Source organism: Dryobates pubescens, chromosome 11 (assembly GCF_014839835.1).
Source record: "Dryobates pubescens isolate bDryPub1 chromosome 11, bDryPub1.pri, whole genome shotgun sequence".
Taxonomy (NCBI): Eukaryota; Metazoa; Chordata; class Aves; order Piciformes; family Picidae; genus Dryobates; species Dryobates pubescens.
This window is the reverse complement of record NC_071622.1, coordinates 11,319,718-11,344,230: the sequence shown is the minus strand read 5'-3', so window position 1 is coordinate 11,344,230 and position 24,513 is coordinate 11,319,718. Positions and strand designations below refer to the sequence as shown.

Here is a 24,513-nt window from a genome sequence, read left to right as displayed (position 1 = left end):
GCCAGGAGTTGAACCAGGTGATCTCCAGAGGCCCCTTCCAATCTCTATCATTCTGTGAAACATGGGGTCCCCTTGGCCGAGGCCAGGCATGTGAGAGCAGAGCTGGAGCTAGACAAGCTTGAGAAGGGCTCCAGTGACTCCAGCAGCCCCACAGTGCAGGGGGGTGGGTTTGGGAAGGGTAAGGAGTGGTGCTCAGGCAGAGATTTTTGGGTTGGGGGTGGGGGATTATGGAAGAGTTTCTCATGGTGCCTGTGAGCAGCTGTCTGGCTGTGGCAGTCGTCAGGTGCTTTGAGTTCTAAACGAGCTGTCAGGAAGTATTTGGCTGGTGGGGAGGAGGCTGGAAAATGACAGCTCACTTTGGATGAGTAAAGTGCTGTGGAGGCAGCCGAACACCTCCCTCCCAGTGCCCCAGTGCACAGCTGGGCTCAGCCAGAGCTGAGGCTGGGATACCTGAGCTGCATGCCAGGGACATGGGGTGGCCCCTGAGGTGCCTGCTGTCACTGTGGCCGCTGCTGTCTCAGCGTGGTTGAAATTTTCCAGATCGCTGCACCAGCTCATCCCCTCCTACTCCTCTGCACTTTGAAAACCGTGGGTCTACCCAAAAGAGAGGTTCAATTCAGCAAGTCATTTGGGCTTAAAAACCAAAATTGAGTGCTTCTGACCCAAAAAACATTTGTCTTTTTATTTTTAGATTATTTTTTTTTTCAGATGGAAATTGAATCTTTTCCTGGCTTGGGAAGGCTAAAGGTGCACTCAAGCTTGCATCAGATTGCTTCACTTGACCCATGAGTAAAGGCTTTTCTTTCCTCTGACCTGGAAGGATTTCTTTTTCTTTCCATTTGGTAAGAAAAAGGGAAAAGCCAGTTCTCAGTACAGGTCACTGCAAAAGAAGGGCTGGAGCTGGAGCTAGCTTTTCAGCCTGAGCACTGTGCCAAAACCCATCAGCTCTTCCCACCGCTCCCAGGAGTTTTTCCCTTTTTCTCGCAGTGAAAAGCTCCACTTCCCCCTGTGTCTCGCTGAAAGCAGCCTCTGGCTGCTGGGGTTTGGATGAGCAGGGATGGGAGCAGTGCTTCTGCCTTGCTGGCTTTTTGGAGGGTGACTGAGCAGCCACCCCTGGTATGGTTGATGCAAGCTATCTACCCATCTCTGCAGAAGCCCATCTAGGTGGGTTTGGAGGAGATGCTGAGATACTCCTGCTTGTGGGAACACCTGGGGCAGCAGCACTGCTGTAGCATTTGTTGGGTGGGAAATGTGGTCAATATTGCATTTTAGTCAAACCAGGGTTGTTCTAGGGTGAACTGGGCTTGGTGCCAGCTGCAAGGGTCTGTGTGCACCTTGTCCTGCAGATACAGGGGATGAGGTGTCCTACTGAGCATCCACCTGTATCTCAGTGAGTCCTCCCACCTCCTCTCCTACCCATGTCTCAGTCCCATCTGTTTGGGTATTGTTTCCAGTACTACTGGCAGGACTCAGAGGGAGAAGGGGTGGGTTTTGTGAGTGCTGTGTGGTGCCTTGATTTCATAGGTGGTAAAAGGAAGGGGTGAGCAGTGCATGATGTGGGCTGCTCTGCATCCAAAGTTTAGAGACATAGAAGTACTAGCCTATGGGGACTGGTTGGAGTTGGGGCTCTTGTTGATGGAAACCCTTCACCGGTGCTACTGTGGGGGTGGAGACTGGCAGAGCAAGCAAAGAGGGCTTGGTATGGGCAAGGTTATCCCCAGCTGCTGCTCTCACCCTGTGTGTGTGTGGGTTCCTCATCCCTCCCTGCTGCCAGGAGGTTTCTTTTCTGGTTCAGCTCTTCCAAGGCAGAAACTGATTGCAGAGGGGTTACGATCTCACTTGTGCTTTTAATCCCACTGCTGTCAAGCTCCATTAGGAGGTTTGGCATCATCTCACTACCTCTGGGGCTGGGCTGCCGCTTGCCTAGCCTGAAATGAGGACAAGCCTGGGCTACACTGGAGTGGGCAGGGGTTGGAGAAGCAGGGATGCTTCAGGAGCCATCACTGCCCCTGCTGCCCTCCCCATCTCTTCCAGCCGTTGGAGGGGCTGCAAGGAGGACACCTCATTTTGGTGGCCTGGTCACTTTGGGAGCAGGGTGAAGTGGAGTTGGGGTGTGAGAAAGTGCCATACCCCAGGTACTGAGGGCATTTGAAAACCTGTCAGCACTGCAGCCTCAGCCCATGCTCCAGGAGCGTGGCTGTACTTTGGTAACCTGATGGTGACCTCCTACTGCTTCCCTGGCAGCACGTGTGGCTGTGGGCATGCTGTGTGCAGCCAGGCATCCCTCCCTGCGCTGCTACGTGCAGCTCCTGGTGCCTCCACGGGAGGTGAAGCAGCTGGAGAAGGTGATTGTGGGAAAGGGAGCTAATGGGCCAGAAAGTGGGGATGAACATCCTTCCCAGCCTTCCAAAATGGACATCATGGTAGTGGAAGGTCTCTCCTGTGAGCACCTCCTGGGATTTACACATTGCAAACATTTTTCAGCCATTGGAATAATCTCCCTTGGGAAGTGGTGGGATCCTCAACATTGGACACCTTTAAGATTCAGCTGGACAGAGTGCTAGGTTATCTTTTCTAGACCCTAGTTTAGCCAAGAAAGGTTGGACCAGGTGATCCTTGAGGTCACTTCCAATCTGGTACTCTATGATTCTGTGATTTTCAGGGTGCCAGCATTCCAGGCACACTGCTGTAGAGAGTCTGGGAGCTGCCCTAGGACCAGGTCATCTCATGGTTGCTTTCTTGAGCTTGTTCACAGCAGTTTTGCAGCTCCATCTGCCCACAGGCTTGCAGCTACCTGGTAGGGAGCTGACATATGACAAGAACATGAAAAAGGGCAGGAAAGACGTGAATACAGGGAGCTGGAACCCTAATGATGCATGGGGGCGGGCTGGCTGGTCATCAGGCTGACATCTTAATTTTCCCCAACCTCTCTGCCAGCTGTGCCCAAGGAGAGTTGCCCTTGGCAGCCAGGGCTTCGCAGACTCTGACATGCTGATTAGGGCCAGAGCATGTCTCTGAAAGGCTCCTGTGCAGCTAGGGAGCCTGGGGAGGGCTCTGCTGCAAAAGAAAAGAGAGGATAAAACCTTCCTGCCTCCACAGTGGTGGTCTTCAACTCTGTTCTGTGCTGGGGCTTATAAATGCTGGTGCTGGTCAAGCTGGCATCTGTGGACTCCCAAGCTGTTCTCTGGCCAGCAAAATGAACTTGGCTTCATTCCCTTGTTTGTCCCATACTGCCATGCTGCTGATCCCCAGGAAGATGCTTTGACTGATCTGCAAAGTTTGCATTACCAGGAGCCTGTAGGAGTGGTGGGATTGCAAGCTCTAGGTGAGTGGCTGGATTTGATGGTCTCGAAGGTCTCTTCCAGCCTCAACAGTTCCATGATTCTAAGTGGTGGATGTACATGGGGTAAGTTCATTCTTGGCTGGAAGGAGTTAATTTTCTGCTCTGTCTGCCCGCCCTTCCCCCTCCCCTGAGCATCACCTGTGCTGGGACCTGTGCTGTGCAGTGGGCTTGTTCCCATGGCCGGTATTGGTCCTGCTTGGAGCCATGTGAACGGCAGGTCCCACGGGGCATGTTTTCCCTAGAACCCAATGCCGCGGCCCTGCCCACAGCGATCGATGAGCCTCTGCCAAGCCAAGCAGGGCTGTGGCTTGGCAGGCAGAGAGACCCTCAGCTGATCGATGCCTGAGGAAGTCCCTGGCTCAGGTGAGAGCCAGCTGGCATCACCTCCCTGTTGCCCCCTCTTCCCTAACCAGGGGCTTCTTCCCCTCACTGGGAGCTTTTCCATGGTCACAGCAAACCCCCCTGGATGACTTTGCCTTGCTGGAGAGCCCAGGTTGCTTACACAGTGCAGTGCCTCCTTTCTGGTGCTGGGAAAATCTGCTCAGCTCCATCAAATATTTAGGTTTCATGATTGTGGGAGAGCAAAAGGAGAGATGTGGCTTGTGGCACACACTACTGATGGGGAGAGTGGTGGCCCTTTCCCTGTGGAGCCATCACATTGGCTTCCTCATGGGTACTGGGCAAGGAAATCAAGAGGCTTTTTCCTAATTTCTCCAAGTTTTCCATGGGAACTGCCATTCTCAGAGCCATCCCTGTGGATACAGCTGGTGATTCTGCCTCAGATGTTCCCCCTTCCCCCTCCCCCATTTCCCCTGGGCCAAACTTGCCCAGACCCCCTGCTCCCTTTTCATGGCTTGAGCTACATCTTGAGGAATGAACCTGGAGGGATGTGTTCACCCAGCTCAGGACAGACACCTCAATTTGGGGCTGAAAAAATCACTTTTTTCTCATATCTTGACTATTTCAAGGTAAGGCAAGTGTATCCACAGCCCCTGGCAGGGCTCAGGAGCACATGGATAAAGCTCCACCTTGTGCATTTGCCACTAAGCAAGGAAAATAACAATGACAATAACAAAGAGCAGCCAACACCTCCTGAACTTAATTCACAGCATGGGGTGAAAAAAAACTCTCTCTCCTGACCTGAAAAGTCCTTACTGGGGAGGCTGGAAGAACCTGTTATACATGCATCCACATGCTTTGGTGTGGGGGTTGGACTTGGTGATCCTTGGAGGTCCTGTCCAACCCCTACCCTTCTAGGATTGGGCAGCTGGGATGCTTTCTGGGTGCCTTGCTTTGACCATGCTTGTGATGCTTGTGGTTCCAAGGGCCCCTCAGCACCAGGAATGTGCAAGGCTTGTGCACCCCAAGGGCTGTATTGATTTCCCCTCAGCAGTTTCAGATGTGGGCTTTGGGTCCCTTCCTGCTCTCACACTGCTTCCCGTGCCCCTGGGATGGAGATACTGTTCCAGCTCAAGGTGGGAAGTTGAAGTGGCTCTTGAGCAAAGCTCTTGCTCCCGGGTGGATGCTCTGGGAATGTGATGGGTTAATACTGTGCTGCTTAATTACAGCACAAGGCTGTAAACCCCCAACCAGGGAGCAGGGGGAGGGGAGGGGGAAATATTCCTTGTGTCTCTGGCTGTAAAACACATGAGAGCTGAGCTTTAATGACATTTATCTTCATAGGGGAAGGAGACAGAATAACTCTTGCCTAATGACATTAGCCAAGGCTGGTTCCGCCTCTCTTCCAGTGCAGACAGATGCCACCACGGTGGGCAGCCCTGCCTGTGTCCCGTCCTGTCTCCTGTGCAGCGTGGGCAGTCCTGGCCCTCAATATCCAGGTTGGAGCTTCCAGGTAGTCGTGTGTGATGGAGAAGGATCTGCTTGTGGGGAACATGGCCTCCACTGATTAGCTCTCCTGGCAAAACCACCACCACACCCGTGGTCTTCAGGCACTATAGCGGGTCTCTTCTTCCAGCCCACTGGGATGGGGAGTCTCTCCAGTCTCCTAAACATCTCAGATTTGGGGGTGTTCAGTTGCACAGAGACCTCCTGTTACACTACACTGATGCATGTGTGATACCTGGGTTGCACAATGGGTGCATTGCTGGGATAATTAGGAGAGGTTGGAGCCGATGGGTAGCTTCTGCTGTCTGTTTCTGGTGTGGCTGGGTTTGTTTTCCAGCGCTTGGGTGGGCAAAAGCAAACCCACCAAGGTGTGCAATGACTAATCCACATCAGGCAGGAGTGTGCTGTGAAGAGGACCGCTATGCATGGTCTCTGAGTTCCCCTAAACCCCTCAGGCAACAGGCAGGCTTGGGAGCCTGCAGGAAGATGCTCTGAGGGCCATGTTTGGACAGAAGAAAGTGTGCTGAGGGCACGCAGCATCACGCTGAGACACTGTGCATGCTCCTACCCTCCAGCCAGAGACACAGGAGAACTGCAGGCTACTCTGCCAGACTCCCAAGGTATTTGACATAGACTAATGCCCTGGTTTACAGCTCCAGAGCCCTGTCCTTGAATACACAAGGTGACTAGATAGCTTCAAACCCATAAGGAGAGGACTGGACACTGGTGGGGACAGCATTTTGCACTGCCAGGCTTTTTTTGTGATTGATACAACCACTATGGGCTCTGCTAAATACAAAATCACAAGCAAGATCCAGCATAGAATGAAATAAATTCCAATGCCAGCAGCTGCAGATTCAGTTTCTGAGCATCCTCCAGCATCAGCGTTTCAGGATGGTGGCAGTGCTTGCTTGAACAGGAAGGGAATTATTGATGTGCTGAAGCACAGAGGTGTAAGGTGTGATAACACAAGGGCACCTGTGAGCACTGGACATCAGACATGGTCCACATCTCCACAGCCTGGCTGTGTCCATGTGTGGAGGATTTCCAGGGTTTGCAAGTGCAGGTATCACTGTAGAAGGACCTGAAAGAGACTCTGCTGTGTTACTTAGCTAAGCTCCCTCACAGCTAAGGGAGTGAAGTGTCAGTGTGCAGTAGTATGAAGCCTGTGGGCTTAGATTTTTTTACAAGAGAGGAAAACCAGGAGGGAATAAAAGTGGTTTATGGTTTTGTTTTAAAACTAGTCAGTAAAATCCCTCTCAGCACTGGGAAAAAGGAATCTCATAAAACTCACACCAGCTTCCCAGGCTGATAGGAATTGAGCTGCAACACTTAGAAGCTCTCATGTAATTGTACATGTGAGTACTGCAATGTCTGAGGGCTGCAGAGGGTGAGATTCTGCCAGGCTTATGATCCCTGTGTTCCCAGGGTACTGGTGCACCCGGGGCTGAGCGAGCTGGGTGCCAAAATGCCACCAAGGCAAGGATGCTTTGCAGGTGCTTTGGGTTTCTCTTGTTCCAAAAGAAACTGTAACAAGAACTTTAAAAATATTTTGGATCCAACTGCTGCTCAATATTCCAGCAGTGTTAACCCCAACCACACCATCTGGGCTTTCTCAAACCATGTGTTTTATTTAAAAACTACACTGCCTGAAAAGAACAACTTTGTGTTTCGTTTTCTTCCCTGCTGTGGAGCATCTGGTGCTCCTGTCTCCCAGCTTTTCCCAGCCCCTACGATGGAGGAAATCCCTCCTTTTTGTGTTCTCTTTGGTCACCCATGTGCTGCTTTAAAAAGTAATGAAATGACAATAGGAAACAGGGCTTGGGGGGAAGAAATGAGATGAAATCTCACAAGCTGATAACTCTGCTCACCAGAGTGATGCTGTTTCACATTCTCTTTGTTGTGCTCTTCTGCAGCACCAGCCTGCTTTGGACCAGAGCCACAGAGGTGGAGGAGGAGCACAAGCTGTATCTGGGCAATCTCAGGCCAGTATTAGCCAAGTGACTCCTTCATCCCAAAGAAACTCTGCATCCATCCATGGAAACAGCATGATTTAGCCATACTAATGCCTCACATGGCCCCAGCAGTGCTTTTCAAGGGGAGAAGATGTTCTCCCTGCATCCTGGGCTGTCATCACCTCCTCGCATCCTGCCCAGAGCAGCCCAGGAACTGACTTTCTCACCTCTCCTGCCCTCTTCCTCCTCCTCCTCCTCCTCCACTCTTGCCTGGATGTCTCTAATTCACCTCCCTCCGGTGACTCTGAAGCCCAGCTAAGAGAAAGCACCTTTCCACCACCCTCCGCAGAAATACTCTGCGTGCTCCCTTTCTTCTCTCAATGCTCCTCACAATTTACCAGCTCTCTGATGTGCCAGAGCTGGTAGTGTGGATTTTTTCCTCATCAGAGGAGTAGGGAGGATTCTTTCCTCCCAGCAGCCTGGGTTGTGTGTGCTGCACAGCCCTTTACCAGCGGGCGCTGAGATTCTGCGGCACAGAGGGTAAGTGCTGTGACAGGATCCACTCATCTTGCCTTTGCATTTCATAATCCATTCCGGCCCCTTGGCTGAAGGCACAAAGCCCTCTGCATCCAAACTCCTGTTTATTTGCTCCCGGCTCAGCTCTGCCACCGGATCCTGGAGAAAAATCAGCGGCTCAGGCTCCTGGCACTAGCACCAAGCAGCTGGGATAACAGGGAGAGTGATCTGTGTCTAACAGGATGCCCTGACTGACGTGAGGGTGACGGAGGAGAAGGTGAGTGATGTTCTTTCTCCAGCTTTAGAGCTTGTTCTGCAGGGAGGAAAAACATTGCTGGCATCCCCTACTTAGAAATGGGGAAGCTGAGGCACAAGAGGCTTCAACTGTGGAGGTCTTCCATTAATTGCACCATGCTGCTCTGCCTCTCGGTGTCTCTCCTGCCCCTTAGAGACCAAAATCAGAGAGAACCAGGCAAACACATGTTCTCCTTGCACAGCAATCCTCCTGCTTGCAGCAGCCAGCTCCAGTACAAGGCAGGAGATTCGATTATCACAGCTCACAGAGGCGAGCAGCTCTCTGTTTCCAAAGGCAATGCCAGCTGCAAGCTGCACTTTACCCAGCTGAAACCCTTGGGTTTGGAGCTTCAAAGCTTCCCAGCAGCTGGTGATACTTTCTCGGGGCAGCACCTTTCCTTGCGCATGTTTGTGCCTCCCCACTGGCTGGCTGGGGTCAGGGCCAGGCAGCGATGGGCTGAGCTTCCAGCAGGCAGCCAGGCTAGTGCTGGGAAGCCAATGGTTGGCTTTGGTTTACAGAGTCATGGTGAAGTCTTGCTTGAAAAACAGTGGGTAGGTTTGGCATCCTTCACCCCAGTCCTAGCTCATCCCCCTTGCAGTGCCAGATCCTAGCCTGTACTGGCAGCCAGAAGGGTGTGAGGACCTGGGGCATAGTGGGATAGATCTAGTTGGAGCTGGAGCCTCCAGACCCTCATCATGGAGCCGAGGCAGTGGTGGCAACACCAGTGGGGATGCTGATGTGCTGGGGGTGCTCGAGGGACTGACTTGCATGGGTGAGTTTGGGCTCCTGCAGAACCTGAGCTTGGGCATGCTGCAGGTTTAATAGCACTTGGGGTGCTGCAGGCCTTGGCTTTGGGGGTGCCCTGCAGGTACCCGGGAGTTCTGGTGTACTCAGGGCATGCTGTCAGTGTGTGCTCCTCCACTGGGGTGTAGGCTGGGAGGGGAAGCCGAGTGGCTGCACCCCTATTTTCCTCACCGTAGGGCAGTGCCTAGGGGCTGAGAGGACCGTGGTCCAACGCCCCAGTCTACCTCCCCTGCAGAGGAGTTTCAGAGGGGACAAGCCCATATGCTGGGGGCTGTGGGAGCAGTAGAGGGGGTGCGAGGCTGGGAGCAGTACAGGGCTCGGGGCAGCGGGAGCGATGCTGGGGGCTAAGGGGCGGTGCGGGTCCAAGGGCAGCAGGGGCGGTGCTCGGGGGTGGCAGCTCCGGCGCCTGGGCAAACTCCTCCCCGCCCGCCTCCACCCCCGCCGGCCGGACCCGCCTCGGTACTGCCGCTCCTCCGCTCCGGTGACTATTCTTCTTCCCATTATTTATTATTATTATCGCTGTTAGTATTATTATTGTGACCCTCCTTCTCCTCTGGTCCGCCTCCCCCGCCAGCCGCCGCGGTGCTGCCGGCCCCGGCTCCGCTGCTGCCCTCACGGCTGCCCGCTGCTGCCCATCCCGGGCACACAGGTACGGCTCGGGCATCCCGCTGCCCTCTTCACCTCACCCTCACTTCCGCGGGCACCAGCGCTTTGCAGAGGGGTTGGAATAAAGGAAAGGCTCTTGCTTGAATTTGGGGCTGCAGTGGGAAGGGGAGGTTGGGTGGGGAAGGGAGACTGCAGGCAGGACAGGTAGGATATGTGGGTGGGATGCGCTGAGCATCCAGCACCCTGCTTCCAGCATCCCGGGTTCTGCACTGAGCCCCTGCACCGCAGTCTCTTGTAGGTGAAGCTGCAGGGTTCTGGTTCCCTGTAAGGTCCTGACTTATTTCCTCAGGGGTAACATGGTCTAGCTTTGCCTTTTTAAAGTCACCACTGACTCTTGGGTTTGTAGGATTGTGTTTGCCCGTCTCTAAACCAAACTTCTTCACAGATAGGTGAAGTTCTGAAAGTCCCAAGCTCAGGGGTCAAGCCTCTTGCTTGCTCAGTGGGAGTCCCAAGCCTTGCTATTCAGCAAGGACATGACAGCCCGACAGAATCCCCAACCTGGCTACCAAACCTCCCCTCGGAAATGGTGGCTGCCTTTGCTGAAGTGGAGGAAATAAAATCCTTTTGTTTATTCTGAAGGCTCTCTGTTTTATCTCTCACCGGGCTGCAGTAATTAAAGGAGACCTGTGCCTGAGTTCTTCGCCTGGCTTTTGTTTTCTCCTAAGGATTTTATTCCCTCCAAAGGGCATTTGGAAGCATTTAGTGTTTTCAGCTGGATTTTGTTTGCATGCTATCGATTGTCTCTCTAGCAGAGAGGCTATCTGAGGTGTGGTGGAATATTCCACCCCAACAGAGGTTTGTACTACAGGGGATTGTTTTTTCCCCTCCCCCTATTTTACCCCTAACTCATCCATGTTGCTGTTTTGGGGTACTGAGTGTACTGGGCTGCTGGTTGCCATTTGACATCACCCTGTGGAATCTGATAGTCTCTAACCTGGGCTTCGCTAGGGAAGGGGAGAAAAGGCTTTTCCTAGGAAGGGCTTTTTCACCTGTTGAAAAGCCAAGAGGGAGCAGTGACAGTAGGCTACAATCCCTGATATTAAAATCAGTGAGTATGATCCCATTCCTGTGCCATCTCCACTGGGATGTGAGATCTTCTCCTGTCTCTTTCCAAAGTGCTGGATTTTAGCCTGACCACAGGCCTGAGGACAGCCGGCTCTGGAGCCCTGCTTAGGAAAGGTAACTTGGTCCTGCTGTGCTCCAGCCCAAAAGACCCTGCACAGAGTCAGGATTTTCCACTTGGCAAACCCTCCTGTCTGGAGAAGCACCAAACATCCTCCATCCATTTTGTGGGGGAGTGCTTTGGGTGCATGGACTGAGAGAAGACCCAGGCAGATGCTTGTTTGCTGGGAAGCATGTTCAGAGGAGCTTGACTCCCAGCTGGAGCAGGATCACCAACCTTAGCCATGGGCATGAACAGGAAAACAAGGACTGCTTCTCTTTCTGGGGTCAGCTTTGCGGTCGTGCTTCAAACCCAGCAGCCCCCAGGGCAAGCAGCAAACAGAAATAAGGTCAGGCTGTGGTGTTCCTGTTGTTCCCTGCTCTGGCTGCCTCCTCCTTCTTCCTCCAGCCCCCATCCCCACCGACCCCGATCCCTCCCAGCATCTCAGCCTGCCTGACCTTCCATGTCACCGCTTTCCCACCAGGATGAAATATTTATGGAGGCTCTGTTACTCTTGTTTTCTTGAAAGCACGTTTCACACTTCATTTGCAGGAGACATTAAGAGACTTCGTGGCAGGCTTTCCTTCACACTGGGTGCATGTAATGGTACGTGCATTACCACCCCAACTGGCCCTGATCCTGCCTGACTAGGCAGTGTGGGCTGGGCAAGGTGGAGCATTTCAGGTGATGGATGAGTCTGTATCCCCACCGTGTGATAAATCAACGGGCAAAAAAATAGCTGCTCTGAAATCCAGGAAGGAGTTTGCCTCTGCAGAGCTGCCCCATCCATGGCCAGCTGCATTGAGACTCCTTGCCCCGGCTGGGATTTGATGGGTAAAAGGAGTGTGAGTGGTACCATAAAGCACCCAGGGGGGAGGTTTTCCCATGGCTTTATGGAAAAGTCACTGCTGGATCTGATCCTGGAGTGACTCCATTTGGATTTACCCCAAACAGTGTGGTTGTGCGCTGTGCCCACGTGTCAGCCCAGAGCATTGCATGACTCTGACTTTCCCTGGGGCTGTGCAGCCCTGGGGCTGTGCAGCCCTGGGGCTGTCCCAGAAGGAGAAATTGTTGGCAGGGAGAACAGAGCTGCAGCTGGGGACTTGTGCCTTTCCCATGGGATGACTGTCCCCAGGCAGGTTGTCCTCCCATGGCACAGGGTTGGGATCGTTGCAGGTACTGTGAGCATCCCAGTGATGGAGCAGGAAAGCAGACCCATGGCTTTCCCATGCCTGCCTCAGGCAGGTTCCAGGGTGGAGAAAGCAGCAGGTCAATAACTGATCTGCTCTGCTCGTGCTGGTGAGCAAAGAGAGATGGGTTTCCCAGTGTTTGTCCTGATGATGGGGATCCCAGGGGGTCAGGATGGCTCTAAGCTCCCATCCCCATGGGTGTCACTGGGTCTGCATCCCATGGGAAAGCATGAAGTACACAGGCAGAGGCAACTGAGACACTGAGAAAAGAATAGGAGGCTCCTCATGAGTGTTGTCAGCAGCAAGGGGGTACCTGAGCTGCAGATGGTGAGGTTTTAGGCTGTTTCCCGTCCAAGCTGGCAGTTTTTTCAGCATGGTCTCTTTGTTCTCACCCACCCAGGGTACCCTTGAGATGGGAGGGAACCCCTATGCCCCGTTCGGCTCGCTGTCAAGGCAACCTGTGGTGGCACAAGTGCCACCCTGCTGAGCTCCCTGGTTCTTGCTATGGGGTCCTTAAAAGCACAGGGGAGTTGAAAACACACCTGTGCTTAAGGATAGGATGTGTCCACCCCTGAAATAGCTGCCAGCTGGAGATGGGTAGCCAAGCTCCAGGGCAGGACACATCTCCCTGGAGCTCAGAGATGAGCAGCTAGTAGCAGCCACCACACTGGGCAGACAGAGGCAAGTGAAGAGAAGAACAGAGCCTTTTCTGTGTGTTTTTGTGTATCCTGACAATGAAGCCATACTGCTTCAGAGCGAGCACCTGGCCCCGCTGTCTGGCCCCACCAAAAAGAGACAGTCTGTCTGCCTTGTGCTTTCGTGGAGGCTCTAAGAGCCCTCCTGACTGTAGTACTGCCACACGTGGGAGGCTTCTCTCCCTCTACTGCTGCCTGAATGCAATTAGGCTTTAATGAGTCATTAAAATAAATCTCTGTTTCTACTCCAAGCAAACATGCCTGGGAGGGGGGATGCTGACAGTCAGAGGGAGCAGCAGGTCTTGCGTCATGTGGAGGAAGAGGCTGTGTTTCCCCTCACCCTCCTCTCCAGGGCTGGACCACTGCACCTTCCATCTCCCTTTTCCATGGAAAAAGAACTTTTCCTATGATCTTGTTCAGGTTTGCAGGTGCTGCAGGAGTGAGGTTAAGTTATAACCTGGCCTTGGGTTAGGTTTTACTTTGAGGGTGACGGCCCTGTAACAGCCTGCCCAGAGAGGTGGTGGAGTATTCTTCACTGGAGACTTTCAAAACCCCAGATGCATTCCTGCATGGCATGACCTAGATGAACCTGCTTTAACTGGAGGATTGGACTAGACAATCTCCAGAGGTCCCTTCCAACCCCCACAATTCTGTGATTCTGTGGGAGTTTTTGAGGGTTACCTGCTCCCTGATGCTGAAGGACACCTACCTGGCTAGAAGTGGACAGAGATGTTGTGGGCCTGTATTTTCAGCTCCTGGTTTAATAATGATGCTCATGGCTGGTGGCCATGTCCCTCTTTAACTCAGGTCTGGATGTGGCAGGCAGCTAGGGGAGATCTAAGCTGGCCCTGATGCTGGAGGAAGATGAACATCAAACAAGTGCCAAAATATGAAAGGGAAAGTGTAGTGCATCACTTGCAGACATCCACATGGTTTTCCTGGCTGTAAATGAGATTTAAAGAGAGCTTGCAAGCCAAGAGGGATGCTGCTGGCCCCTCTCCTCTTGGGCAGATGCAAGGTTCGTCTTCCTTCATGTTGCCCAGCTGGTAAAAGGTCCAGTTATGCCTAATGATGTCTTTGTTAATTTAATCCTTCCATAGTGGCTGGCTGGCACGCTTGCAGGCAAGCAGGAGGGCAGATACTGGCAGGACAGAGGGGGATGTCCCCTGCATGTCCCCAGGGAGCAGCATCTCCCAAGGACACCGTTGCTATTTCAGCCACTGGCCCCGCAGCATTAGCCAGGCTGTGAGAGGGCAGGAGTTAACACCAGGCTCGAGCAGGAGAATTTATTTTGTAGTTTATTTTAGCAAAACAGATAAATTGGGTGACGTGGAGGAGCGACAGATCTGCCCCGGCGCGACTTGGGCAGCATTGCCTGAGCGTGCCGCGCCGCGCTGGGGGCTGAGGCTGATGGGATTACAAAGGCTCCAGCCTTGGCCGGAGCTTTCCCCCTGGGCTTTGCTTTCGGGAGCAGAGCTCTCTGCCACACGGAAAGGCTTTGCACAAGCTGTGGTTCATACGTCAGGCTGGGAGGAACAGGGACAGGGCAGCAAGGGAATGGAATGGAATAGAGTAGAGTAGAATAGGTTGGAAAAGACCTTTGAGATCATCGAGTCCAACCTATCATCCAACACTATCTAATCAACTAAACCATGGCACCAAGCACCCCATCCAGTCTCTTCCTAAACACCTCCAGGGATGGTGACCCCACCACCTCCCTGGACAGCCCATTCCAATGGCCAATAACATCTGGGTGGGAGTTAGGAAACAAGGATTTTTGTGGGAATGATGGAAATGAGGTGGAGAGGGTAAGAGGGCACCGATGTCTAGGGCAAGAAAGGAGATAACCAAATGGTGCCCTGGAGGAGAAGCTGTCCTGGGGCTTGTTGGTTTTTTAAAAACTTTTAAAACTTTAGTTGGAAACTCAGAACTGTGCTCAGTTGACTCTTGTTGGGGATGCTCCAGACTGTGTCACACGGTGCCTCTGCAGGGACTGATCTTTCTCTTCCAATTTGCACCTGGGGTGAAGATGCATTTGAGTCTCCCTGTGTTCCCCCGTGGGACTATCCCACTGGAGAGCAGAGCAGGCACCTTCCTGTGGTGGAATGGCAAGAAAATCAAACTGAGAAGACTGTATCTCCACAGGGTGTCTTTGCAGCCCCTGAGGGACAGAAGGATCCAGTCAAGGTCTTCAATTCCATTTCCTGATGGGAAAAGCCTGCTGATATTAACAGAAATGGGTTCTGAAGAGGTGAAGGTGTCATCTTGGACCAATGAGGGTGTTGGAGGAATAACTTCCTGGGGCTGGGAATGAACAGCAGAGTGTCCTCAAAAGGAGGCTGGCTCCATCATGCTACCAAGGAGGGTCTCCAGTCTGCCAGATCAGGAGGATCCATCACCTGGACCTTCTGCTGCCCTGAGTCTCTGATGTGTGATGGCTGGAGGCTGGGAGCTTTGAGAGAGGTCTCTGCTGCCCCAGTTTGCTTTGCTTTGCCTTTTCCTGGGCTAGTGCTTTACCAGACAGTTAAATCAGTTGTGGGATGTCTGCACAGGTGGAAGGAGCTTGCATGAACAGCACAGGTGATGCTGAGGTGGACGCAAACAACCTCTCTGTCTCCATCCTGGATCACGAGGATCCATCTGTGTGCTGTACATAGGCACTGCTGTGGCAGGGGGATTTAGGAGCAACGCAGGGTGCAAATCAGACCCAAGTTCCCTCTGGGAGCATGTCCTCCAGGGATCCCCCATGATATGACAGGATCCAGCCTGGGTTCCAGCTCTCTGCTGGCAGTGGCCCTGGGCACAGTGCCAAGCCTTCAGCACTCCAGTGTGGTGATGTGATCCAGCGTTTTGGCCAGGCTTAGTCTCGCCTGGAACATGCTCAGCATCCCAGTGCTTCACAGCCTTGCTCTGCTCCCTGAGTAGATGCTGCTACAGCAGCTGTCCATCATGGAGGGTGCTGGTGCTGGAAGGGACAGTGTCTGTGGCAGGGATGCTGGCCAGGTCCTGGTTGGCTCTGTGCAGCCCACAGGAATCTGACATGCAGGATAATCTCAAAAGCCCTTCCTTCTCTGTGTGACTTGGCTTGAAACCACTAGTTTTATCCCTGGTTATTTTGGGACCATGTGTGCTTGGGCTTCGCCACAGCTTTTGGCAAGGAGCAGCTCTGGGATGCACCCTGGATGCAGCAGCAGATGAGCCATGTAGGGGCAGGGCCAGGGACATGGGCTGCCCATGCCTGATGCTATCCCTGTGACTGGGGCTGCACATCACTGCTGTCTGGGGCTGCTGGGCCGGTCCTGAACTAGCCAAGCAAACACATCAGGTAGAAGATAGGTGAGGGGACAAAAAGGGAGGTGTCACTTTCCTGCCCTGGGTTTTAATCTGTCCTGTGATGGGAAGGTGCTGCTAAGGGGTGTGTTTATATTGGAAGTTGCCTGGAACCCAACGTAGTCCTGGCCATGCCATGGGCTTTGCAGTATCATGTTGATGTGTGTGCTTGGGGGACACAGCACAGGGTGATGGTCCTTTCCATGACCCTACACGTGGATCCAGTTAATCCACACAGGCAGGAGAGACAGGATCTGAATAGTCACTTAAGGGGATAAAGAGCAGATGAGATGCCCAAATAATGAGATAACGGTGTAATCCGTGCCTGAGATGTCCCAGGCTGCAAAGCTGCTCTTCCTCCAGAAGTGTGTGAAGTGCTGGGACATCTCCCTGGGACAGGGATACCAATGTGTTGGCTGATTTCATGATGTGCCAAGGTTTTGTACTCTGTGGCTGGAGCTTGGAGAGGGATTCTCAGTCCTGTGTGCTTGTAAAGGGGACTGCTGCCAGTGGGGAAGGTCTTCTGGGCTCCTGAATGTCAGGATAAGTCCTAGCATGGGAAGGAGCAAACCTGAGTTGGCAAGAAGGTGTTTTTCCAGAAGAGTTTTATGACAGGGAGAGAGGATCTCCAGGGCTTGATGGGCTGGGAACGTGGTGTTAACAGCAGGAGAGCAGCCGTTTGTGCCCACCCAGGAGCTGGGGTCCAGCTGGTGGCTTCCACCCTTGAAGTGATTTGATTTGTGTTAATTGCAGTTAACATCTTGCCTTGTCCACAAAGTCTTTGCAAGAAAGGAGCTGGTTTCAACACCCTGTTGGCTATTTCTCCTTTCCTTTCACTCAGCTGGGGCGGAGCGGAGCTGGGAGGAGGCGGTGGGGAGCTGGTGCGGGTGGTGGAGGAAACCCAAGGGCAGGCTTGCAGCAGGGCATGGGGTTTTCAGTTCTGATGACTGACTGCAAATCTCTGGAGCCTCAGCTGGGTGACAGCGTCACCTCTGCGACCTGGCTGCCCTTGCAGTGGCTGGGAATAAAGAAGCCAACTATTGGCTTCAGTTTTCTTTGCAAAACTGCTGGGCCAAACCCCTTGCAGTTCAAGGCACCAAAGGGGTCACAGCATGAAGAAGCCTCGGATAGGAAATGGGTTCCATAAAATCCTCTTTCTGCTGGAGTCACCACCCCTGGAGGTATTTAAAAGGTGCTTGGATTGATGCTGAGAGAGGAGGTTTAATGGTAGTAGCTTAGCTTCAGTAGGTGGGATTGTGAGCTCTAGGCAAGTAGCTGGCCTTGATGATCTCAGAGGTCTCTTCCAACCTCAAAGGTTCCATGATTCTAACTCAAACAGAACTGGGGCAGAACCAGTCACAGAATCCAGCACCACTCCTTGTGCTGTTATTGCTGCAGGAGGGAGCTGGGCTGCTCCAGTGACCCAGTGCCATGGGCAATTTTTATGCCTTGAAGATCCTTTTTCAATTACTAGCAGCATATCAAAAGTGAGAAGAGGCTGGCCCCATCCTGGCCCTCCAAAAATGATGGGGTTTAGATATGCTTGCGTGCAAGGGTAAATCAAAGCAGCCGTCTATGACTTCTCCAAACATGAGGGCTGGCAGCAGATTCAGCTCTTTGGTGACCCCCGCAGGTTCATTAATTAAAAGTTTAAAGGCTTCAAATTAACCCAGTGGTGTGAGACCTGGGCAAGAAGCCCAAAGGTAAGTGCTGGGGCCGGAGGGGCACTGCTGGTGGCTGGGTGCATCCTCTTGCATCCCATGTTGCCATCATTTTTGGATGACCTTTCATTTGGGCTCAGGTAATTTTCACAGAATCATAGAACGCATCGGGTTGGAAGGGACATTCAAAAATTGTCTTCTCCAAACCCCTCTGCAGTGGACAGGGACTTCTTTAACTAGATCAGGTCGTTTGGGGCCCCATCAAGTTTAACCTTGAATGTCTCCAGGGAGGGCGCCTCCACCACCTCTCTGGGCATTCTGTTTTAGTGTTTCATTACCCCATTGTGAACAACTTCCTCCTAATGTCTAAGGTCTCTTTGCTTCTGCTCCCTCACAACTTGACTCACCTGCTTGCACTTTGCAGCACTGAACATCCAATGTGCAATGAGCTTGCAGGGTCTCAGCTCTCCCTGTGCACCCATCCTGCCCCACGGCTGGAAAGTTCACTCTTGCTTGCGTATTCCCCACCTCGCTCCGGTGTTCTACCACAGATGAATCCCGTTGGGCTGAGCCTGTGTGGGGCAGGCCACAGCCACCCAGGAGCTGCCATGTTGTTGCTGCTGTAATCTGTTTTGAAAAGGCAGCCCCTGATGCTGTTCTTTGCCAATTAAGCCCTGGGAGATGATTCTGGTAAGACAGTGGCCAGGCTAATTTACCAGGCAGACATTTCATTGAATTAGCCTGTGAGCTGCAGCACAAAACCAGGAGAGCAGAGCTTGGGCTGGGGCAGGATGCTCATGGCAAGTAGTTGTGCTCTCCTCAGGCCCAAAATCTTCTCCTGAGCTCTTGTGTTAGTGTGTGACCCTCACTGGATAGGGGCTGAGCTCAGGGCTGTTGGGACATGCTGGGTGAGGAAGGACAGGAGTTTCTCAGCTGGAGCTGAGAGTGCTGGCAGCTGGCAAAAACCTCCCATCGACTTGCACACCGTGCAAATCTGTGATGGACGTCATTGAAGGAGAATAAATATAGCAGCCTGCGATGCTGCTGGTTCCCAGAGTCACTTTTCAGGCTGTAACTTTGTGCTGCAAGGCAACATCAATTAAAGAAAATGTATCTCTGCAGCAAGCGGTTTTGCACGCCTGCCTGGAGCGGTTCGATCCGGCCAGGGACCCTCCCTCCACCAGCTTCTGTCCCCATCAGGGACAATGTGACACCGTTGCCTGGTGCCTCCAATCTCTTCCAGAAAGCCAGTGAGAGGCAGGGAGGGTAACACAGACCTGCTCATAGAAATCTTGATGTTATTCAGTGATGATTTGTGTGATGATGCATCCCCAAGCCTGCCCTTGGGTTGTAGACCTCTCTCCCGAGCCACCCAGGGCAAGCACCAAGGCCTCTGCCCAGCTTGGGATATTTAAATATTTAAACAACTCTCAACTACCTTTTTAAACAGGAAACAGAAATGGGGCTGTGCCTCTGGCTTTGCAAGGTGGCCATCCCCCCCTGATGCCTCTGCATTCCATCACAGTGTTCTCCTCAGCTCAGGGCACTTCAACCCCTCGACAGTTATGGGCTTTTGTTGGGATGGGGTCATAGGGCTGTGAAGTGCCTGAGCCTGCAGGAAGCTGAGCCCCAAATGTTCTTTTCCCAGCAGGTTGGGATGTCCCTGTGGGGAGTGGGTGGAAAATAGCAATGGCCGATCCCCGGTAGCAGGGAAGTGGCTGCTGGGACTGCTGTGTGGTTTTTGCAAGGGCTGGCAAAAGCTGTTGTACTCATCCTGCCCCTTTCTGGGCATATGTAGCTTATAATTCCCAAGATCTCCATTGTTACTGAGACTGGGACTCTTGCTCCTTCCATGGGAGGTGTTTGATGCCCTGCAGAAGACAGCTGTGGGTTAGGGAAGGCTGGTTTATAGGCACAAACTATTTTACAGGCACAAACTTGGCTAGAAAATTAACTGCAGGTGAGCAAGATCTGAGGAGGAGTAAGGGAGGAAGACGCTGCTTCTCTGCAAGCATCACCTCTGAAGGGATGAGGAAAGGCAGTTTTCTGATTTGTTTTTTGGTGTTTGTTTTGGGGTTTTTTAACATTCAGTATTTTGACAACCAGGAGCCTGGCTCCTGAGACACTGACCTCAGCAGCCTCAGAAACGGGAATGCTGTCCCAGCTGTCCTTGAGGCAACACTGTTTGGACCAGGAGGTGACCAAAAGGCTGGTCCCTTCCTACCCAGGGTCGTTGTCTGAAGCCGCCTGCTTGCTCCAAACCTCGGGCTAATTTGATGCAGCTCTCCAAGCTGCAAATCAAATCACAGCTCCCATGAAATGAAGTTTTCTGGATGCGGATGGCTGCCTGCATCATCCATCACCACCCAGCTCGCACCGCGTCCCTCCTGGGGGTCATCAAAGGTCAATGTTAGCTTTTTTCAGCCACCCACCATCAGCTTTCCCCTGTTGGGGATGACACCTGGGGAGGTGAAAACCCCATCAAAGGCTTCCCAGTGTCCCCCCACCAGCAGCATTTGTGTTGTGTTTCAAGGTGCAGTTTGGTAACAGGGCAGAGGAGCAGAGTCTGTCGGGGTCTATTAATAGCTCTGCATTGGATTCCCTGATGGATGGAGATATTAGTTGGGTTATGGACCTATTGATTTCTTGGGGCTTTTTTGTTCCCTTTGTTTCGTGTGTGAGAGCGACTCGAGGAGGAAATTCAATGCATGCCTGCCTCTTGGCTCTGTATGGGAACTTTCCAAGAGCTGAAAATCAATTTGTGGTGGGCTAGATCCTGCAAATCACCACAGCTGAGCGAGGAGGTGGGGGGTGGGTTTTGGGGGCAGGGAAGGTTCCCCATGGTGCACATGCAGCAGTAGGGGGCTGGAGCGGAGCTGGGCAGGTCTTGTCTGGAAGCTGCCACCTCCTTGCGCCAATTAAGGCCACGTGGCGAGTGTGTAATTAGATCTCCTTGGCTGCAACCAGCTGGCACTTGGGTCCTATCAATTAACTTTGCTCTGGACCAGGCACAAAGGGATGCAGGGGCCAGTAATGAAATGCAGTTGTGCCAGGCATCCTCGCAGTGTGAGGGAGATGGGTACACCCACTTTTGGGGTGCAAGTCTCTTGCTTTTGCAGAAATTGCAGGGGTTTGGTATGGGATTGTCCTTTCCTGGATGTTTGGGTTTACTCACCTGTGCAGCACCCACCTTTCCTGCCAGCCTTTGCCCCCAAAAAAGCCATTTATTCAGTCCTGCAGTGGAAACAGAGATGGCACCAGTGGGGATGAGGACACTGGACAGCCTCCTTGGACAGGAGGGATGAGCTGATGGTGGTGTTTTTTTTCTCTTTGTCCTCCCTCCCAGGGCCACCAGTGTACCCCCGTGGCCATGCAGCGCTGCTTGTCCCAGCAGGCCACCCCAGGCCCAGCGTGACCACAATACCCTGCTTCTCCTTTTCTGGGTAGGTGCCTATGGGATGGTGGTGGGCCATTGAGGTTTGCCTGCTCTGGAAGGGTGGGAGAGCAGACCCTTTTTCCCAGTAGCTCATAAAATGTTGTCCACTTGCATGATGATGCATCTGCCTCCTCCATAATTAATTTTAAAGAGGAAAAGGCCAAGTGCTGACTAAGCCAGGCCTTCGTGATTCATGAGCTGCTGATAGCACAGCCGTGTCCTGCCAATTATCTCTCCAAGCCTGGGAGAGGCTTCCTTTCCCCACTTCAGATTAAAGCCATCATAGTCACCAGCGTCATCATCACATCACCTGCAGGACCCAAAATGCTTTTTGTACCATGGAGGCTCCTGAGGGTGCAGGCAGGTGCTAAGCCCCATCCCTGTGGGATGCAGGATATGAAGCAGTGCTTCCCCAAGTCCCAGATCAAAGCACATTCTTGGGAAGCAGGGAATCGTGCAGGAGTGCCAGCAGGCCACAGCTAAACTCTCTCTCTGCCCCTTCCAGGTCCAACGCCTCCGTCACTGAACGTAAGTAGCTCTCTGGTCCTGTGGCACAGGGACGGGGGGCGGTATACTTGGCTTATGCCAAGTCCATGTTAGGCCTGTTGGTGCCCAGCAGGCATCCAGAGTGTGTTTTTTGGGCTCAGACTGCCAGAGTTATGGAGTTCAAAAGCTCTTCTGTGGCTTTTCCTGATGGAAACCCAGGTTTACTTCTGTGTTTCAAAGCAGCTGTACTTTCTGTCAGGAGAGTGGAAATCAGCCCTTTTGGCTCAGCAAAGAGGGAAGGCACTGTGGGTAGGTCATGGGATGTTTCCCAAGCCAGGGACAGTGATGGCCATGAGGGGACATGATTCTGAACCTCAGCTGTCCTTTCAGTAAGGGGAGATTGATACTGGGTGATAGTTTTCTGGCTGGGGCCAGAGGAACAGGGATGCTATATTTTGGGATGCCTAATGGGCATCACGTCTGTGATGCAATGCTGAAGCCACGGTAGGTGAGGTTCACATCCCAGGGTGATGTGTGTCCCTGTGGGCCTGCCTTGCAGAGTTTGATGGAGAATCGGTCGGATGACAGCGGGAACTGTTGTTATCACCGGGGGAATCCTAGCGACGGTGATCCTACTGTGCATCATTGCTGTGCTCTGCTACTGTAGGCTACAGGTGAGAGTTGTGGCCGTACCCCATCTTGCCATGAACCCCAGCGGCGTCACTGTCCTTTGGGCTGAACTGCTGCCGCAAAAGAGGCCTCAAAGAGGGGCTTCTTGCCCGTGATGGACAGGGAGCTGAAACCACCTTTTCTTCCAGAGGTTGCAGAGTTTTTTCCTTTCCTCCTCCCAGCACAGGAGGACTCCCCTAAGGCTTTTGAAGCTCTGCAGCACTTGATAGTTTAGGTGTAGGCTTGGCTGGGTTTGCAATACCAGATGGAGATTTTTAGGCGGGTTTTTTACCACCCCCCCTATAAATTAAATGAGAAGGCTTTCAACGACAGCTAGCTACAACCTCCTGCTCTTTAAAAGTTAATGTGAAGTCTGTGCCATGCAGCAGTGCCCCTGTGATGAAAAGCACAGCAGTTACTTGGAGGAGTTTCCAGCTGGCATGGTAAAATACCTTCCCCTTGCAAAACTCACTGGGAGTGGGGAGGACGAGTTCCTCCTGCAGCATGCTCAGGCTTTTTCCAGCTTCTGCTGGAGCCAATGGAGCAGAGCAGCAAGAGGGTTTCTCTGGCAGGGGAATAAGGGGAGCAGGGATATAGCAGGGCTGACATTGAAGCTGAATCAGCCCACCAGCTGCGCCACTTGCCCTAACACAACCCCTTCCTCTTCACACAGTACTATTGCTGCAAGAAAGATGACTCCAATGAGGAAGAGGAGGAGGAGGAGGAAGAGGAAGAGCCCGACCTTCCCATGCACTCTCACCTCGGCATGTGCAATGCCTGCAACTCACGCATGGCAGATGGGCAGGGCAGCCCCACGTCGCCCCACAGCGAGCTCAACCAGCATGGGGCCCACAACTACTGCCCGACCTGCTCGCCCTACGGCTCCCCCTTTTACATCCGGACTGCCAACATGGTGCGCAATGGGGGTGAGAGGGTCACCTACACCCCCACATGCTGCAAGGAGATGGGGCCACCCATCAGCATGGCTGCCCTGCAAAGCTACCCGGTGAGCCGCCACAGCCTCCTCCGCGAGAGCTTCCCCAACCCACGGGCTATCAGCACGGAGGTGTAGTCACCGCTGCCACTAGCACAGGGTGCCCTCAGCTGGTGCCCACTTGAGGGAACGGGTTTTTCACTTGTCTTTAGGAGAGGGTTCCTCCAGAGAGGACTCCAGAAGCCCAGCCTGAGATCAGCATGGTCCTCTTGCTGAACTGCCTGGCACGGTTAAGCTTCCTGGGCGAGAAGATGAGAGAGACCTTGCAGGATGACGTTACCCGGCCACCTCCGAACCCATCATAAGTGTCATTATTACTCTACTCTCTCTCCTGAAGGGACTTGTCTAATGAGGGCTATGTACAGTACAACTTCATTTAATTACCCCAGGCTCCTCCAAGTCCCCAGGCCCAGAGCGAGGCCTTTGGTGTCTCCATGCAAGCCCCACAAGGCAATGCCCACTGCCTCCATCAAACGGAGTGATGTGTGACCAGCCACCAGCTCCCACCCCTGGCAAATTCCACTGCTGAGCTGGGAATGGCAGCACTCTTGGGTGATGGGAAAGCAAAGCAAGGAAGATCTGGATCATCCTGCTCCCCTCATACTGCATTCCTTGCTGCTAGTGGTTAGCTTTTATGTTCAAGTGTAGACAGAACACCATCTCCCACCTGCTTTGGTCTTTCCACATGCTGAAGAAGTTCAAGACATGAATTTAGATCACCAGGAGAGGCAAAGTTGCTTGCTAAGCCACTCACCTACTCAAGCAGGCACAGGCCAATCCTTCCACAGCTGAAGCCTCCACCTCTTCTACTCTTCACAAGCTTTCTTAGAAGAGATTTTAACTTGGACCCATAAAAATGGGAAGACTTTACTGACGGGAAGAGCTGCACCCCCAAATAACTGCAGTTTTGGTCACCTTCAGCCCACCCTGACAGCTCTGTACAGCCAGAGGATGGTTGGCCGCCTTAGGATGGCTTTTGCTTTCAATAGCAACAGCAGAAACCACCTGGTCACATCCCCTCTTCTGTGGGGCCCATGACTTCCCATGGGAGAGGGATGGTTGAGGTTCCCCCTCTTTTGGAAGAAGGTGCAAGACCTGACCCTGGATTCACCAGTTCTGTAGCTGGTAACAACAGCCAGTGACTCTGCCTTTCTGCAGAAATGAATGTGGGAAAGTTCCTTCTTCCTCCATAAATGAAATTAAGGGAAAAATTACTAAAAGGACGTTTCCATCATTCACAGGCACCTCCATAGCAACCGGTGCAGGACTGCACAGCTGAGCGCTCCCCATTCATAACAGGGAGGAGGGACCTGAGTAGCAACAATTCCACAGCAGTGTGGATACTGTTAGAGGCCATGGCAGGAAATGCTTCCATGCCTCTGCAATATAGAGTAGGGCTGCTTGGAAATGTGAGTGCTGAGCTGATTGTTTGGAGTTTTTCACCACCACTGCAATTTAGAACTCCT

The 24,513-nt window shown here is 52.8% G+C and overlaps 1 protein-coding gene across 2 annotated transcripts; it reads left to right on the top strand.

Moving 5' to 3' along the window:
* Positions 1-7,394: 7,394 nt before the first annotated feature.
* FAM163A (family with sequence similarity 163 member A) lies at positions 7,395-23,963 on the top strand. Of its 2 annotated transcripts, XM_054165463.1 has the most exons (6): positions 7,395-7,683; positions 7,804-7,936; positions 20,809-20,905; positions 21,404-21,426; positions 21,944-22,058; positions 22,727-23,963. In XM_054165463.1, the coding sequence occupies exons 5-6, from the start codon at positions 21,966-21,968 to the stop codon at positions 23,123-23,125; spliced, it is 492 nt and encodes a 163-aa protein (XP_054021438.1). In that variant the 5' UTR covers positions 7,395-7,683; positions 7,804-7,936; positions 20,809-20,905; positions 21,404-21,426; positions 21,944-21,965; the 3' UTR covers positions 23,126-23,963. The 2 variants fall into 2 exon arrangements, with proteins under 2 accessions (XP_054021438.1, XP_009900217.1); XM_009901915.2 differs by having other exon boundaries at positions 7,395-7,936.
* Positions 23,964-24,513: the final 550 nt, after the last annotated feature.